The sequence below is a fragment of the Rhinolophus hipposideros genome (assembly GCF_964194185.1).
Source record: "Rhinolophus hipposideros genome assembly, chromosome: 8".
Lineage (NCBI taxonomy): Eukaryota > Metazoa > Chordata > Mammalia > Chiroptera > Rhinolophidae > Rhinolophus > Rhinolophus hipposideros.
In genome coordinates, this window is record NC_138054.1 from 66999497 (window position 1) to 67014514 (window position 15018).

At 36.1% G+C, this 15018-nt stretch overlaps 1 protein-coding gene across 13 annotated transcripts in view; it reads left to right on the top strand.

Annotated features, from left to right (window-relative positions):
* SCMH1 (Scm polycomb group protein homolog 1) overlaps nucleotides 1–15018 on the top strand; it is a 144311-nt gene that overhangs the window by 15826 nt on the left and 113467 nt on the right. For all 13 annotated transcript variants that reach the window (XM_081055413.1, XM_081055403.1, XM_081055412.1 and 10 more), the window contains exon 2: nucleotides 12123–12203. In XM_081055413.1, the coding sequence (XP_080911539.1) occupies nucleotides 12179–12203 (25 nt within the window). In that variant the 5' untranslated portion in view covers nucleotides 12123–12178. The remainder of the gene's footprint in view (nucleotides 1–12122; nucleotides 12204–15018) is intronic.

Here is a 15018-nt window from a genome sequence, read left to right on the forward strand (position 1 = left end):
ATTAGGGAAAAGAGCTAAGAAGGCTGAAGATACATTGATTTCTGAGTTAAATTTTGAAGCATGAGTTGTAAGGTGACAAGTTGAGTGGATGATGGGAAAAGGAACTTCATTGCAGAGGAGCTGAGGGGCTGTAGGTCATTTAGAATAACTTAGGGCTAGAGGTAAAGAGAAGGAGAAGATGGGTAGATGAGGCCGGAGAAGTAGTCGGGCCAAACTTCAAAGGGTTTATAGGTTTTGAAGGGCTGTATCTGCAATGCCAGGACTGGTGGGTTTCGTTCTGTTGCCTACATGACTGTTGAAGGATTTGAAACAGAGGCAACATGAGTGACTGTTTATTTTTGAAGGATTACTCTGGTTGCCATACACATAATGGGATGGAACCAGGAGAGACCAATCAGAAGACTTGATTAGCTTTGTGCAAGCAAGTAATAACATGGTGTACTGCAAAGAGCATGACCTACATTGTTTCAAATCCCACTTCAACCATCTAACTCTCTAATTGAAATTTCCTCATCAATGAAATGGGAATAATAGTAATTTCTCACTGGATATTGTGGATAATCATATGAAATATATACATAGAATTGCTCCCAAGAGCTGATATAAATGTTAGCTGTTAACATTTCAGCTTCCGTTTTTGTTGGGTTTTAGGTAACTTATAACCAAGTTGAGGATTTTTAAGAAGTACTTTCACTTTCCTTCTACCACTCTGTCTCAATAAAACAAATCAGAAAGTTGACAAATATTTTATATTCACATTAAGATCCATATTTTAGGATTTTCCAAACATTTAAAAAACTAAAGCTTTTTTCTTTGGACACCCTGCCAGACTGTCAGTTGGAGAATAAGGCTTTGTATCTTTTTTGAGACAGTGGTGCAATAGGAAAAGACTGGAACCCTAGCTCAACAAATGAGTCTTTTAGCTGAGAAATAGCATCAGAGTTTATTCTGCCTCTGTTTCTTCAAGTGTTTAATAAGGATAATGTGAATAGGTGTCCTGGTCACCTTGCATATCTATTGTGAGGATCACATTCTTTCTGTAAGCAAACATTCATTAAACTATTAACCAAGGTACTGTTACAGTGAGTGTAGGAATGAATCATCTGCATATTAATTTCAAGGGAATTATTGTGCTAAAAGAACTGTAAAAGATGTATATAAATAACTATAATACAAATAAAATAATATGTAAGTCGGTTAACTGAAAATTATAAAGGACTGAAATTGGAAGTCATTTATATTTTGTATAATATGTTGCAAAAGTATTATGTTTTATAAAGTATATTTCACGTTATTTAAAGTGCTTCTCCAAGTAAAGCTGAGATAGAGTCACTTTCTTGGATACCTGTGGAAAATAAATGATAGAGATAGATTTATATTTTAGGTAGACTTTAAAACCTATATGCATATTTTGATCCCAAGCTTGATAAGGCTTAATATTCACTGATATCCAAGTAACTTGGTTAAGGTACTCTCTGAGCCTTAGTGATGAGAGAGAGGGAGAGCGAGAGCAAGAGCGAGAGAGAATATCATCTACTTTTCATATTTGTTGTGATGAAATGGTCATTATATGTAAAAGTGCTAAAAAAACAATGTTTGTTCTTTCCTTTAGTCTCAGCTCTACCCTACCCACCTTTCCACTATTGCCCAAGGTCGAGCTTTGAGAAAGTGCAGCTTTGAGAAGCGCTCCTACACTCATCCCATTGCATTTTCTTGAGAATGCCTTCAGTTAATCTTTTCTCAATGTCACATTTAGACTAGATTCTTCGTAGTAGTCCTTGTCGCTTTCTCATTTTAAAGTATCTTTAAAATTTAATAAAAATAGTATTGTATATCTTGTGCCTAGAAGCAAACACTGCAGCTGGAAGTTTTGTATCGATTGAGATACAAAGGTCTTAAAATCTCAGGTATCTATACTTACCATCAATTCCCATTTCTTGTTTCTTACCTTGGTTTTTTTTCCCCGGGTAGTTGGTCTATTTAATACACCCTAGGATTAAATACAATCCTTTACCTATGTTTGTTAGAGGCTTTCAGCAATGGATTGATTTTCTCCATTATATAGCTCCATTTAGATGATATTTTTCAGAAATTCTTCAAAGTTTCTGATTCTTTGATGGTACTCTTCCCTGTTTTCCAGTGCTGCTAAGTAGCTGTGTACTTTCTCATATTTTTAAAATCTTCTTTTGTCATCTCAGTACATCTTTTTTTTTTTTAATTAAAGTTTGTTGGTTTGACAATTATTAGTAAAGTTACATCGATTTCAGGTGTACAATTCTGTATTACATCATCTATAAATCCCACTGTGTGTTCACCACCCAGAGTCAGTTCTCCTTCCATCACCATATATTTGATCCCCCTTACTCTCATCTCCCACCCCCCCCACCCCCCTTACCCTCTGGTAACCACTAAACTATTGTCTGTGTCTATGAGTTTTTGTTTCTCATTTGTTTGTCTTGTTCTTTTGTTGTTTTTGGTTTATATACCACATATCAGTGAAATCATATGGTTCTCTGCTTTTTCTGTCTGACTTATTTCGCTTAGCATCATACTCTCAAGATCCATCCTGTTGTCACAAATGCTCCTATATCATCTTTTCTTACCGCTGAATAGTATTCCATTGTGTATATATACCACAACTTCTTTATCCATTCATCTATCGAAGGACATTTGGTTGTTTCCATGTCTTGGCCACCGTAAATAAAGCTGCAATGAACATTGGAGCACACGTGTCTTTAGGTATAAATGTTTTCAGATTTTTGGGGTAGATACCCAGGAGAGGGATTGCTGGGTCATATGGTAATTCTACTCTTAATTTTTTGAGGAACCTCCACACTGCCTTCCATAGTGGCTGCACCAGTCTGCAAGTGCATGTCTTTTAAATGAGTTTTAAACAGATAGAATTTGCCTTTGTGTTATGTGGATTTCTTTAATAACCTGTGAGAACTGTATACAGAAAAGTCTTTGAAAAGCTAAATTACATTCTCTCAACTCCTTTCATCCTCTCATTACCTTTATGTAATGATCCTGTCAGATTTGAGAGTAATTTACAGATAAAGGACCCAGCTTGTTTTTGTTTCATTTTAAGAGATTTTCCATAACTTTTTCTCTCTCAGAAATCATCTAAGTCTAAATTACAAACCATCCAAATATATTCTTTTTTAAATTCAGAAAATAGTCACGGTGCTCTGGTCATGTAGTTTTTGAATTTTATTCCTTTATTTTCTTAATGATGAGCATTTATTTGTTTCATTCAAAAATACTTATTGAGTGCCTCCTCTATACCAGGCACTATTCCGAGTGCTGGGATACAGATATCCCAGTGCTGGAGGAGACAAATAAACAGACAAGGAAAATATTAAATGGTGCTAACTGCTGTGGAGAATTAAGAGTGGTATGATAAGAGAGACTCTAGGTGACGAGATTGAGTGGTCAGGGAAGAGTTCTTTGAGGAGGTGACTTATTTTTATTTATTTCAGGTGTAAAAAACAATGCAATATTTAGACATTTCACCCCTCACAAAGTGATAATCCTCCTGCCCCAATCTAGTGCCCCTCTGACATCGTATATATCTATTACTCTTCCACTGACTCTATTCCCTATGTTGTACTCCATATCCCATGACTATGTATATTAAATTATAGTTGACATACAGTATTATTCAGCTTCAGGTGTACAGTGCAGTGGTCAAGCATCTAAACCGTCCATGAAGTGGTCTCCCTAATAAGACATGTGCCCATCTAACACCCTACAAAATCTTTACAACATTATTGATTATATTCCCCAAACTGTCTTTCATATCCCCGTGGCAACATTGTAGTTACCAATTTATGCTGTCCAATACCTTCCCCTTCTCCCTCATCCCCACCCCCCACCCTTCTAGCAACCATCAGTTTTGAGGAGGTGACATTTAAGCTAAGACCTGAATGATAAGCCAGTCATGTGAATATGAGGTGGAGCATTCCAGGTAGTGTAACGGCCCTAAAGTAATAAGGAGTTGGCATGCATGAAGAGCAGAGAAGGCCAATGTGGCTGGAGCTAAGTGAATAGATGAGAGCGGTAGGGGGAGGTCGTTGGGATCAGATCATGAATGATGTGGGTCAGGGTAAGATACTTGGGTTTAATTTTAAGTGCTGTGGGGAACCTTTGGAAAATTTTAAGGTGGGGGAGGTGACATGAGCTAATTTTCATTAACATATAATCAAGATAGGGACATCTAATAAAGTCAGCCAATGCTGAGAGCCTCTAACCAAACATAGACAAAAGATTGCATTTACTCCTAGGGCATACTATTGTAAGTAGCCCAGTTTTCCGGGAAAAACCCTAAGCCTCGGAAACGAGAAATGGGCCAAATTACCTTGCTTTGAATCCCAGCTCCACCATTTACTAATGGTATAACTTTGAGCAAATTATAAGATCTCTCTGCACTGGTTTCCTTATCAATAAAATGAAGATAATAATAGTACCCAACTTACAGTGTTGTGAGAATTGAACAATTTAGTACAAGTAAAATGTGTAGAACAATGCTTGGCACATACCGTGTTTCCCTGAAAAATAAGACCTAACCAGAAAAGAAGCCCTAGCATGATTTTTCAGGATGACATCCCCTGAACATAAGCCCTAATGCAGCTTTTGGAGCAAAAATTAATATAAGACCTGGTCTTATTTTGGGGGAAACACGATAGTAAGTACTTAACATTTAATTTTATTATTTCCTCAAGATATGGATTAACACAATAGCCACGTGTTTAGTGTGACTTAAGTACTAAATTGTAAATCTTATTTAATTTTAACTAAATTTAGAAATTGATCCTTTATATAGTTACTGGGAAATTTTAAGTATGTTTTAAATAACAATATATAAATCTTTTTCAACTGTAAATTTTATGACATTTGAATCAAGTATCTGATAAAAATTTAGCATCTGAATTGAGATAAGCTATAATTGTAAATACACACCGGATTTTGAAGACTTAATGTAAAAATGTATTTTCATTGACTTTTAAAATAACATTTCAATATATTGTGTTAAATAAAATGCATTATTAAAATAATTTTCACCTGTTGTTTTCTTTTTAAAAATGTGACTACTAGCGAACTTAAAATGACATAAGTGGCGTAAATTATATTTCTGTTGGATGACACTCCTCTGGACGCCGGGGCTGAGGAAGGGCAGTGGAAGAAGCATATGGACTGGGGGAGGTACTTTTTCCAACAACACAAACACACCTGGAGATTCCAAAACACCTTCACCCAGTGGAGCCTCCCTCCCTATCAAATTAATCCTACCTCTTACTTTCTGGCTGAAAATCAGTGCCTTTAATGAGCCTGCCCCCACTGATTAGGAGTGTTTTGTATTCTTCAGGTGTGTCATGGTGGGAAAAAAGTATGCATCACTGCTCTGTGTGAAAGAGCATTGCACAGGTTAGACACTTATCGATGATTTTGATGAAATAACTATCTGGAGTTCTCTGAACTAGTACTACCATATAAAATTGTTCTCTAAGCTAAAGTCTACCACTAATCCTGGTCCAATGAACCCGAGACTTAAAATGAGGAAGTATTAAAGTAGATCTTAAATAAGGGATAAAGTCCTGGTTCAAAAGCTGAGGAAGTTGAGAAAGGCATCTTGTGTCCTAAAGGCTAAATTTCTGGGATACAAAACCAAATAAAAAACTCAGAAAGCCAAGCAACCATAAACTTGTCTCTGACGTGAAACTAGACATGTTTTTTTTTCTTCTCATGCCTCTTGAATGCCTGCTGTTATATACAAAGGTTTTTGACTTTTTAAAAGAGGCTTTATTCTCAAGTTAGCACAAAGATTCCTAGTAAATACTCTTAGCAAATAGTACTATTCTTCTGCCTTAGCTGTTTGGCATGCTTATATATTCTTTCTGTCTCACCCCCAAATAATTTTTTTAAATCTATAATATGTCTTAACTTTATACCACTCAAAGATTATTCTGTGCCCTCTCAATAAAATCAGTTTCTAGAGAAGAAAGCCCTTTCCTTAGATTGCTGTTGTTTCTGTTTCACAGAAAATATTTCACTGGAAGTCCCTGTAGTCTCTGGCCTTCCTGTTACAATGAAGAAAGAGGTAGTCTCAGAGTTTCCCAACCAGAAATGATTGTCAGAGCAATTGCCTGAGTAGCTGATATCACTTGATAAATTTCCCTTATTTCAATAACAACAGGATTTTCTGTGAAGCCTTAAAATCAGACACTTGATGTGGATGATGAGGAAACAGGCATGCAGCTAGTTTATAGTAAATATGGGACCTGCCTGGGAAAACCTCCTGGTTTTCAGGTGAAGAATTTGAAGCCCTGAGGAAGTGACTACTCAGTGACAAAGAATGAACCAGGCCAAGTTTAGGTCTAAGTTGCATCTCAGTTTCTTGGTACAGAGAAACTATAATTGTTCCAGGTTTGTAATTCTGTGAGATTCCTAAAGACCATGGATAATGCCAAGGATTCATAACTCACCTTTTTTAGGCTAAGAACTTGAGACTGTGTGTGTGTGTGTATGTGTGTGTGTGTGTGTGTGTATGTGTGTGTGCGCGTGTGTGTGGTGGGGGTGGATTACAAAATGACTTATAGATGTGGCTCTGTCAGTGAGCCCAAATTACTTTATGTACCTGTCTCCCGTGACCTAAACAGATGAGGATTTCATCTATTCTCAGGGCTCTATGTCTAAGGAGGTAATTTTCTATACAGGAGTCTATCCTATCAGACCCTAATAGATCTCTAATAGTTGTAGCATAGACATCTTTCAAAGGTCTGTTTGGACAGTGTGAACAGATAAAAAAAATGATAAAGGGGTTATTAGTCTCTTATGGGTCCCCAAAGCCATATGAGTCTGAGCTAAGATTTTAATTTTGTCACCATGAAAAGCTTTTATTAAGTGGCTTCGTCTGCAGATGGTGGCATGCATTCAAATCTTCACTCCAGAAAACCCTGGGGAAGTAAGTCACTTAGAAGCTTAATGTTCTGGAGAGTTACAGGTTTGTTTCACTCATTACACATTAAAACTTTATTTAAAATAATCATTTTAGTTGGAAATTATTCTAAAATGGATTGCACCCTTCTTCCTTCTTTTTAATTTAGTGTGTTGAGCCTCATTTAACCTTTTGTTAGTGACTCACATCGTGTGTGTGTGTGTGTAAAGGATACAGAGTTCCATGGAGTTTTAGTAGTCTGTTCCCATTTTTCCCACAAGCCCATTTTTAGTACATGACTTTTACAGAATATAGAATATAAGGTCTTTCAGAAATGCATATCGTTGTAAAAATGCCTAGATTTAAGCCTGTGGGTCACAATCAAATAAGATGTTTTTATTTATTTTTTTTCTTAAGATAGGGACAATTTGTTTTTTCATTTAAATTTATTTTTTATTATTATTGAGGAATAGTGTGTTTCTCCAGGGCCCATCAGCTCCAAGTCCAGTCGCCATTTTCAATCTTAATTGCAGGGGGCGCAGCTCACCATCCCATGTGGGAATTGAACCGGCAACCTTGTTGTTGCAAGCTCACGCTCTAACCAACCGAGCCATCCAGCTGCTCCACAAATAATGTTTGAAAGCCACTGCCATAGGTAGCTCCTTCCTGTGGCAATTATCATTTCTTACGTTTGCATAGTACTTGACTATTTGCTAAGCCTCTATATCAGAGGTGTCCAAACTTTTTTCAACGTTTTTCACCAAGGGCCATATGCGGTAAAATACACAAACAGCTGGGCCACTCACTCTAGGTGAAGTAAGTATTGCCTCAACTGGTTTATTTAAGTAAACTAAATATATTTTTGGAATTTGCTGTGGGCCAATTAAAAATGGATTGCAGGCTGCAGTTGGCCCGCGGGCTGCAGTTTGGACACCCCTGCTCTATACATATATATGGTCTATAATAAGTAAGCTAGGGAAGGGATTGACTTCATGTTGCTTTTAAACTATATAATAGGCTAGCACATTGGAGCTAAAAGAACATGAACTTTGAAATTAGATGATCTTTAATTTTAGCTTTTCTGTTTAGTAACCATGTGACCTCGGATGCCTTAGTTAATCTTGTTTAACTTTACGAACCTCAACTCTTTTTTTTAGCTTAAATGGGAAATGCCAGAATTGTTGAGTGCTTTAAATCAAGTAATGAAGGTAAAAATGCCTAGGAGGAGCCCCATAGATGACTCTCACAAACAAAATGTTCAGTGGAAGGAAATGGACATCAAAAAAAGAGTACATGTAACATAATTTTATTTGTATAAAGTTTAAAACAGGCAAAACTAATCTACAGTGATGGAAGTCAAGACAATGTTTACTCTTGAGTGAAGTAATGATTGGGAGAGGATACAAAAGTGGTACTTTGTGTCTTAGTAATGATCTCTTCCTTGGTTTGGAGATACACTGTAAAAGTTCATTGAGCTGCATACTTATGATTTGTGTACCTTTCAGAATGTATATTTTTATACTGTATATTCTTGTTCTTATACTGGAACAAAAAAGTTATTTTAAAGTGCTTATTAGCACAAAACCTAACACATAATTGTTTCCCTTCTCTTATGATGGTTCCATAAGTTAACAATATGAAAGTTTATTTAACAAAGTGATTCTAGCCTTTCCTTGTAACCTTTCAATTTCTTTGTTCTGTTATGGTTCTTTGTCTCCTAATTCCAGTTTTATGCCTAGGCGTGTTTATTAAATATGTACTGATGATAATCCTAATTGGTGTAGTTGAAGAAGTTTAGGTCAGTCAGACAAGGTGAAATTGAATGTCTGACCACTGTGGTCTAGGAGTAAAATCAGGAATGTGAATTTTGATTTGATGCTATTCTCTGATCATTATGTGATTTGATGTTTTGCTTTTTAAGTGGAGATTAAATAGATCTTTTTCTGATTTGTGTAATATGATTTTTTTCTCATATTGGGTCAGTTTCATTATTGTATTTTTTCATAGTGGGATATTGGACTTACTCTGTTATTTGTGACACTTTTAGTCCATGCCAGTTATCATGTAGTAGGCTTTGAAATGGTCATTATCACACCCGGTAACACCTTATATATTTTTCTTAGTTTCTTGTCGCTGCAAAAGAACCATACTTACTGTTTTTGTATTACAAGTATAGAAATAGAACTTGTGTACTTGGAAATTTATGCAAGATCCTGTTATAAAAAACTTAGAATTGTTGAAAATTCAATTTAAAAAATTGACAAAGTTATTTTCTTTTTCTGCTGGGCAATTTGTGGAATATAAAACAAGCCTATGACAGTCTCTGGCCTCAGGGAGGATAGAAGTGTATAAGGAAAGGTTTGTGAGATAGGCAGAAAATGAATTTGTCTACATTTGCTTTTGGTCATTTGGACGTTGGCCTTTCAGAAGTTTCTGATAGAGATACGAGCAAGGCCTTCCAAACCGCAGAGAGCTGTGGTGATGACTGTATCTTACGGATGCCCTGGAGCCAAGGTACAGAGGAACTGACTTCATGAGTGGTCAGTAATATGACAAAAAGGTAGAGAGGTGGAGAGGAACCCCCTAGCTATCAGATACTTATTTATATTAATTCATTAAAATAGATAATGCCATTCCATCCTCAAAATCCCTTTGGAGTAGACATTATTACTTACGCCGTAAAGATACAGAAATTGAGGCCCAGAGACATTTAGTAACTTGTCTAAGTTTCCAAAGCTAGTAGAGTTAATATTCAAATCGAAAGCAGGGCCGGCCCGGTGGCGCAGGCGGTTAGAGCTCCGTGCTCCTAACTCGAAGGCTGCGGGTTCGATTCCCACATGGGCCAGTGGGCTCTCACAACAACAAAAAAAAAAAATAGAAAAAAAAAAAAAAAAAAAAAGAGACAAATCGAAAGCATATCTGCACCACTTGCTGTATATATAGAGAGTAATGTTATGCAAAGAAAGGATGTGTTTATCAGAAGATACCAGCTTGGAAACATGCTAAATGGGAGGTCATAAAGAAAAGTTGACAGCAGGTTACATCTAGGATTAGCCAGGAAAGGGAATGCTGTTAACTTCAGGAGTTAATTTCTTGAAAGTCCCTCTGAAGCTTTTTGTATTCCTATTGTGAGATGGTTGAATGGGACTGTTAAAACCCTGGTGCAAATCTGCCTGTTGCCTGTTTCTTTTCTTTTCCGGTAAAATATACAACACAAAATCCACCATTTTTAACCATTTTAACATATTAAGTACATTTACAATGTTATGTGGCCCTCAGCACTATCCATCTTTAGAACTTTTTCATCATCCCAAACAGAGACTCTGAACCCATTAAATTCATAACTCTCCATGACTCACTCTGCTCAACGCCTAGTATCCTCTGTTCTACTTTCCATCTCTATGAATTTGCATATTCTAGTCACCATATGTAAGTGGAATCATACAATATTTGACCTTTTGTTTTTGGTTTATTTCACTGAGCATAATGTTTTTAAGATTCAGCCATGTTGTAGTAAGTATCAGAATTGTATTCTTTTCAAAGCTGAATAATATTCCATTGTATGTGTATACCGTATTTGTTTATCTGTTCATTTACTGATGGACACTTGGATTGTTTCTACCTTTTGGCTCTTGTGAATAATGCTGCTACAAACAAGTATCTGTTTCAGTCCTCGCTTTCAGTTTATTTTGGGTATGTACCCAGGAGTGGAGTTGTTAGATCATATGGTAATTCGTGTTTAACTTTTTGAGATTTTCCACAACAGGTGCACTGTTTTTCATTCCCCTTAGCAATTCTCAAGGGTTCTAATTTCTCCACATCCTCAACAATACTCACTATTTTTGTTTGTTTGTTTGGTTGGTTTTATAATAGCCATCCAAATGGGTGTGGAAGTGGTATCTCATTGTGATTTTGATTTGCAGCTCCCTAATGATTAATGATGTTGAGTATATTTTCATTTGCTTATTGGCCATCTGTACAGATAAATGGAGAAATGTCTATGCAAGTCACTTGCCCATTTATGAGTTGGGTTGTTTGAAGATTTTTTGTTGAATTGTAGGAGTTCTTTATGTATAGATATTAATCCTTATCAGATATATGATCTGCCAGTATCCTCTCCATTCTGTAGGTTGTCTCTTGACTCTCATGATAGTGTCCTTTGATGCACAAATGTTTATTTTAATGAAATCCAATTTATCTGTTTTTTTGTTGTTGATTGTGGTTTAGACGACATATCTAAGAATCATTGTCAAATCCAATGTCATGAAGATTTTTCCTTGTTTTCTCATAAAAGTTTTATAATTTTAGCTCTTATGTTTATTTCCTTGATGTATTTTGAGTTAATTTTTGTATATGGTGTAAGGTAAAGGTTCTACTTCATTTGCATATGGGTATCCAGGTTTTCCCATTTGTTGAAAAAACCATCCTTTTCCCATGAATGGTCTTGGCACCTTTGTCGAAAATTTTTGACTGTACATGTGAGGGTTTATTTCTGGGCCCTCTATTCTATTCCATTGGTCTATATGTCTGTCCTTATGCCAGTACCACACTGTTTTAATTACTATAGCTTTATAGTAAGTTTTGAAATCCGGAAGTGTGAGTCCTCCAACTTTGTTTTTTTCATTTTCAAGATTGTTTAAACTATTCAAGGTCCTTTGAAATTCCATATGAATTTTAGGATGGCTTTTTTATATTTCTGCAAGAAACATCATTGGGATTTTGATGGGGTTGCATTGAGCCTGTAGATAGCTTTGGGTATAATTGTCATCTTAACAGTCTTAGCCTTCTAATTCATGAACATGGGATGTCTTTCTATTTATTTATGGTTTCTTTAATTTCCTTTAGCAGTGCTTTGTAGTTTTTAGTGTACAATATTTTCGTTCATGTGGCTGTTATATTTTTCACAGTAAATTAATAAATTAACATTCTAGTTTGTCCATCACTGTTTAATGACCTATAGACCTGCCCTCAAACAATCTGTTCTGTTTGTAACAGAATCGGGATTCTGAACCACAAAGCTGAGGGAGCGATCCTGGAAATTGGAAACCTAACCAAATTGCTGCCCTTGGGAACCAAGTCTGGGAGCCCAGACTGCTGCTTTCCTCTGATAAAAACTGAACTTCACTGCATGTCTTCTTTGATTTATAGTACTTCACATTTATGATTTTTTTTCTATCTTTTCTTCTAGATTGCTCCATCCTGCTAAAGAGGAACGATTTCCTATTTGGTATAGCTGATGGTACCATGCAAAAATCAGATCCTCGAAAAGGTCAGAATCTATGTTTATGCATAATAGAGAGTTATCCTCTACTAGGCTGTGTATGAATGTATGTGTTGCAAAAGTGATTAGAGTGAGTAAAAGAATCTCACCCTTGCCGACTTATCCTTCAATTTTAACAAATCCCATGTATCATTTATACAGCTCTTTATAGTTTGCAAAGAATCCTTCACATAATTATCTCACACTGTCTCTACAGTTACCTTATGAAGTGAGTACTATAGCTATTCCTGTTTTGTGGAAACAATGAGGGATTAAGAGACTTATTCATGGAATACTATTCGGCGGTAAAAAAGATGAAATAGGACCATTTGTGACAACATGGATGGATCTTGAGATTATAATGCTAAGCGAAATAAGTCAGACAGAAAAAGCAGAGAACCATATGATTTCACTGATATGTGGTATATAAACCAAAAACAACAAAAGAACAAGACAAACAAATGAGAAACAAACACTCATAGACACAGACAATAGTTTAGTGGTTACCAGAGGGTAAGGGGGAAGAGGGTGGGTGATGAGGGTAAAGGGGATCAAATATATGGTGATGGAAGGAGAACTGACTCTGGGTGGTGAACACGCAATGGGATTTATGGATGATGTAATACAGAATTGTACACCTGAAATCTATGTAACTTTACTAACAATTGTCACCCCAATAAACTTTAATTAAAAAAGAAACTTACCAAAGCCCAAATAAACTAACCCTTTTAAAGTCTCCAAAAAGGTAATACAGTATAGATGTGTCACCATTGTATGTGATTCTGGAACTCATACTTGCAGATCATGCTGCAGAGAAAGAATTCTTCACAATGCCCTTTTGGAGACATTGCTCCAAATACATCGTGGAATATTTTCAGATGCAAATCATTTTAGCAAGCACTTATTATGGATCTCCTATATTCACAATAGTGGCTTAGTATTTGAAGGTTTAACTTGGGAGTAGGATGGAAATATTATGCTTAAAAATGTAAATAAGGTAGATTATGTTTAGGGGTTTATATACTAAGGGATTCATTTATTCTTTTACATAACATTTATAAGCAGAAAGTATGAACAGTCAAATATCTTATATATTCTATAGTCATAGCATAGCACATGGAAAATTACTGTTGCCAGTGACCACCCTCAATCAAGGAACAATTATTATAGAGATATAGAAGTATTTTGTATAGTTTTAACATTAAATATACATTATTCCATCATTAAAAAAAAGAGAGACTTATCAAAATCTTGTTACTATGAATGGCAAGATTTTAGTCCTCGATCTTTTGCCTCTAAATCTGTCTCTTCTCACTACATCAAAGGTTCATAATTTGTATCAGAATTTAGTAGACATGTAAGTATGGAAGCTGTATGAACATTGGAAATAATGTATGTAAAAGTGTGAAAAAAAGTTAAAACCCCTTTATAGATGTAAAATACCATTAAAATTTGCCAGATCTTGATAGATACTGAATGTATAACATAATCCTTTAGATGACACCAAACACTTCAATATGTAATATAATATTGCATTAGTATGGCAAACGAGACGCTTCACAGGTTGCTGCTTACCTACGTTTCTAGTCTCATCTCAGTTCCTGTCATTTGTCTCTGTAACTTACTCTGCCCTTTTACATCTATAATAAACTGCTGGCTGCTCTCTGAACACTGTTCATTTCCATGCCTTAGTATTCGCTTTGCCTAAAATGCCTATTCATCTTTCTTCTGATAATCCTAGCTCAACTTCACCACTTCTATGAAGTTTTCCTCAGCTCCTGAAGCAAAGTTAATCATTCCGTTCTGTTTTCCCAGAGCACTTTATATAACGAATCTCTATTAGTCCAAAATTTTATATTATATTATGATTGTACATTTGAATTACTATCTGTCCTACTAAGCTGTGAGTTCTTTGTGGGCATAGTCTGGGACTTACTTGTCTTTGTATCCTTGATACCCTGCGTTACTCCTAAGCTTAGATACATTTTATTTAAAGAATGAAAGAACAGCTTTCTTTAAAGGATCTGTACGTTAAGTGGGAGAATGACCACATAAAAATACTTAGAAGCTTATAAATATATGCAAATGAATACAGTACATGCTTGAAATGGGGTGATCACAGCCAGGCAGAATTATTTAGGGAAGGATTCCTCAAGTTCAGGTATTGGCAAACGATGGCCCATAGGCCAAATCCTGTCTGCTACCTGTTTTTGTAAATACAGATTTATTGGCACATAGTCCTGTTCATTGTTAATATGTTATCTCTGGCTGCTCTCATGCTACAGTGACATAGTTGGATAGTTCCAACAGAAACCATATGTCTCATAAAAGGGCCACTTGGCCCTTTACAGAAAAAGTTTTCCAATCCCTGCGCGCGCGCTCTTTCTCTCTCTCTCTCTCTCTCTCTCTCTCTCTCTCTCTCTCTCTCTCTCTCTCTCTCTCCCCTAGAGAGAGAGAACCTCTATTAGAAATTTGGTTTTATATGAAACTACTATTACTGATGGAAGTATGCTGGGATTGCCTCATGGGTACTGAGATACAAAAAATATTGAGAACTACTTTCCTAAGACCAAGTCCACTGCCAAGAGTGAAAGGAACTTCCTGGGGAGATGTGGGATCTTCCTTACTGGAAGTGTAAGCAAAGACTTGGTAGACATGGTAGAAAGAAGCTTCAAGCATTAGTTAGGGTTGTCGGAATTGGAGGGAGGAGGAGGAGGAGGCATTGAACTAAATGAGTTTTAACATTCTTTCCAAAGCTGTCGTTCTGGTATACCAATAGACTGATTACCAAGCACAAAGGAAAGGTCTCCAGTGTGGCTTTGAC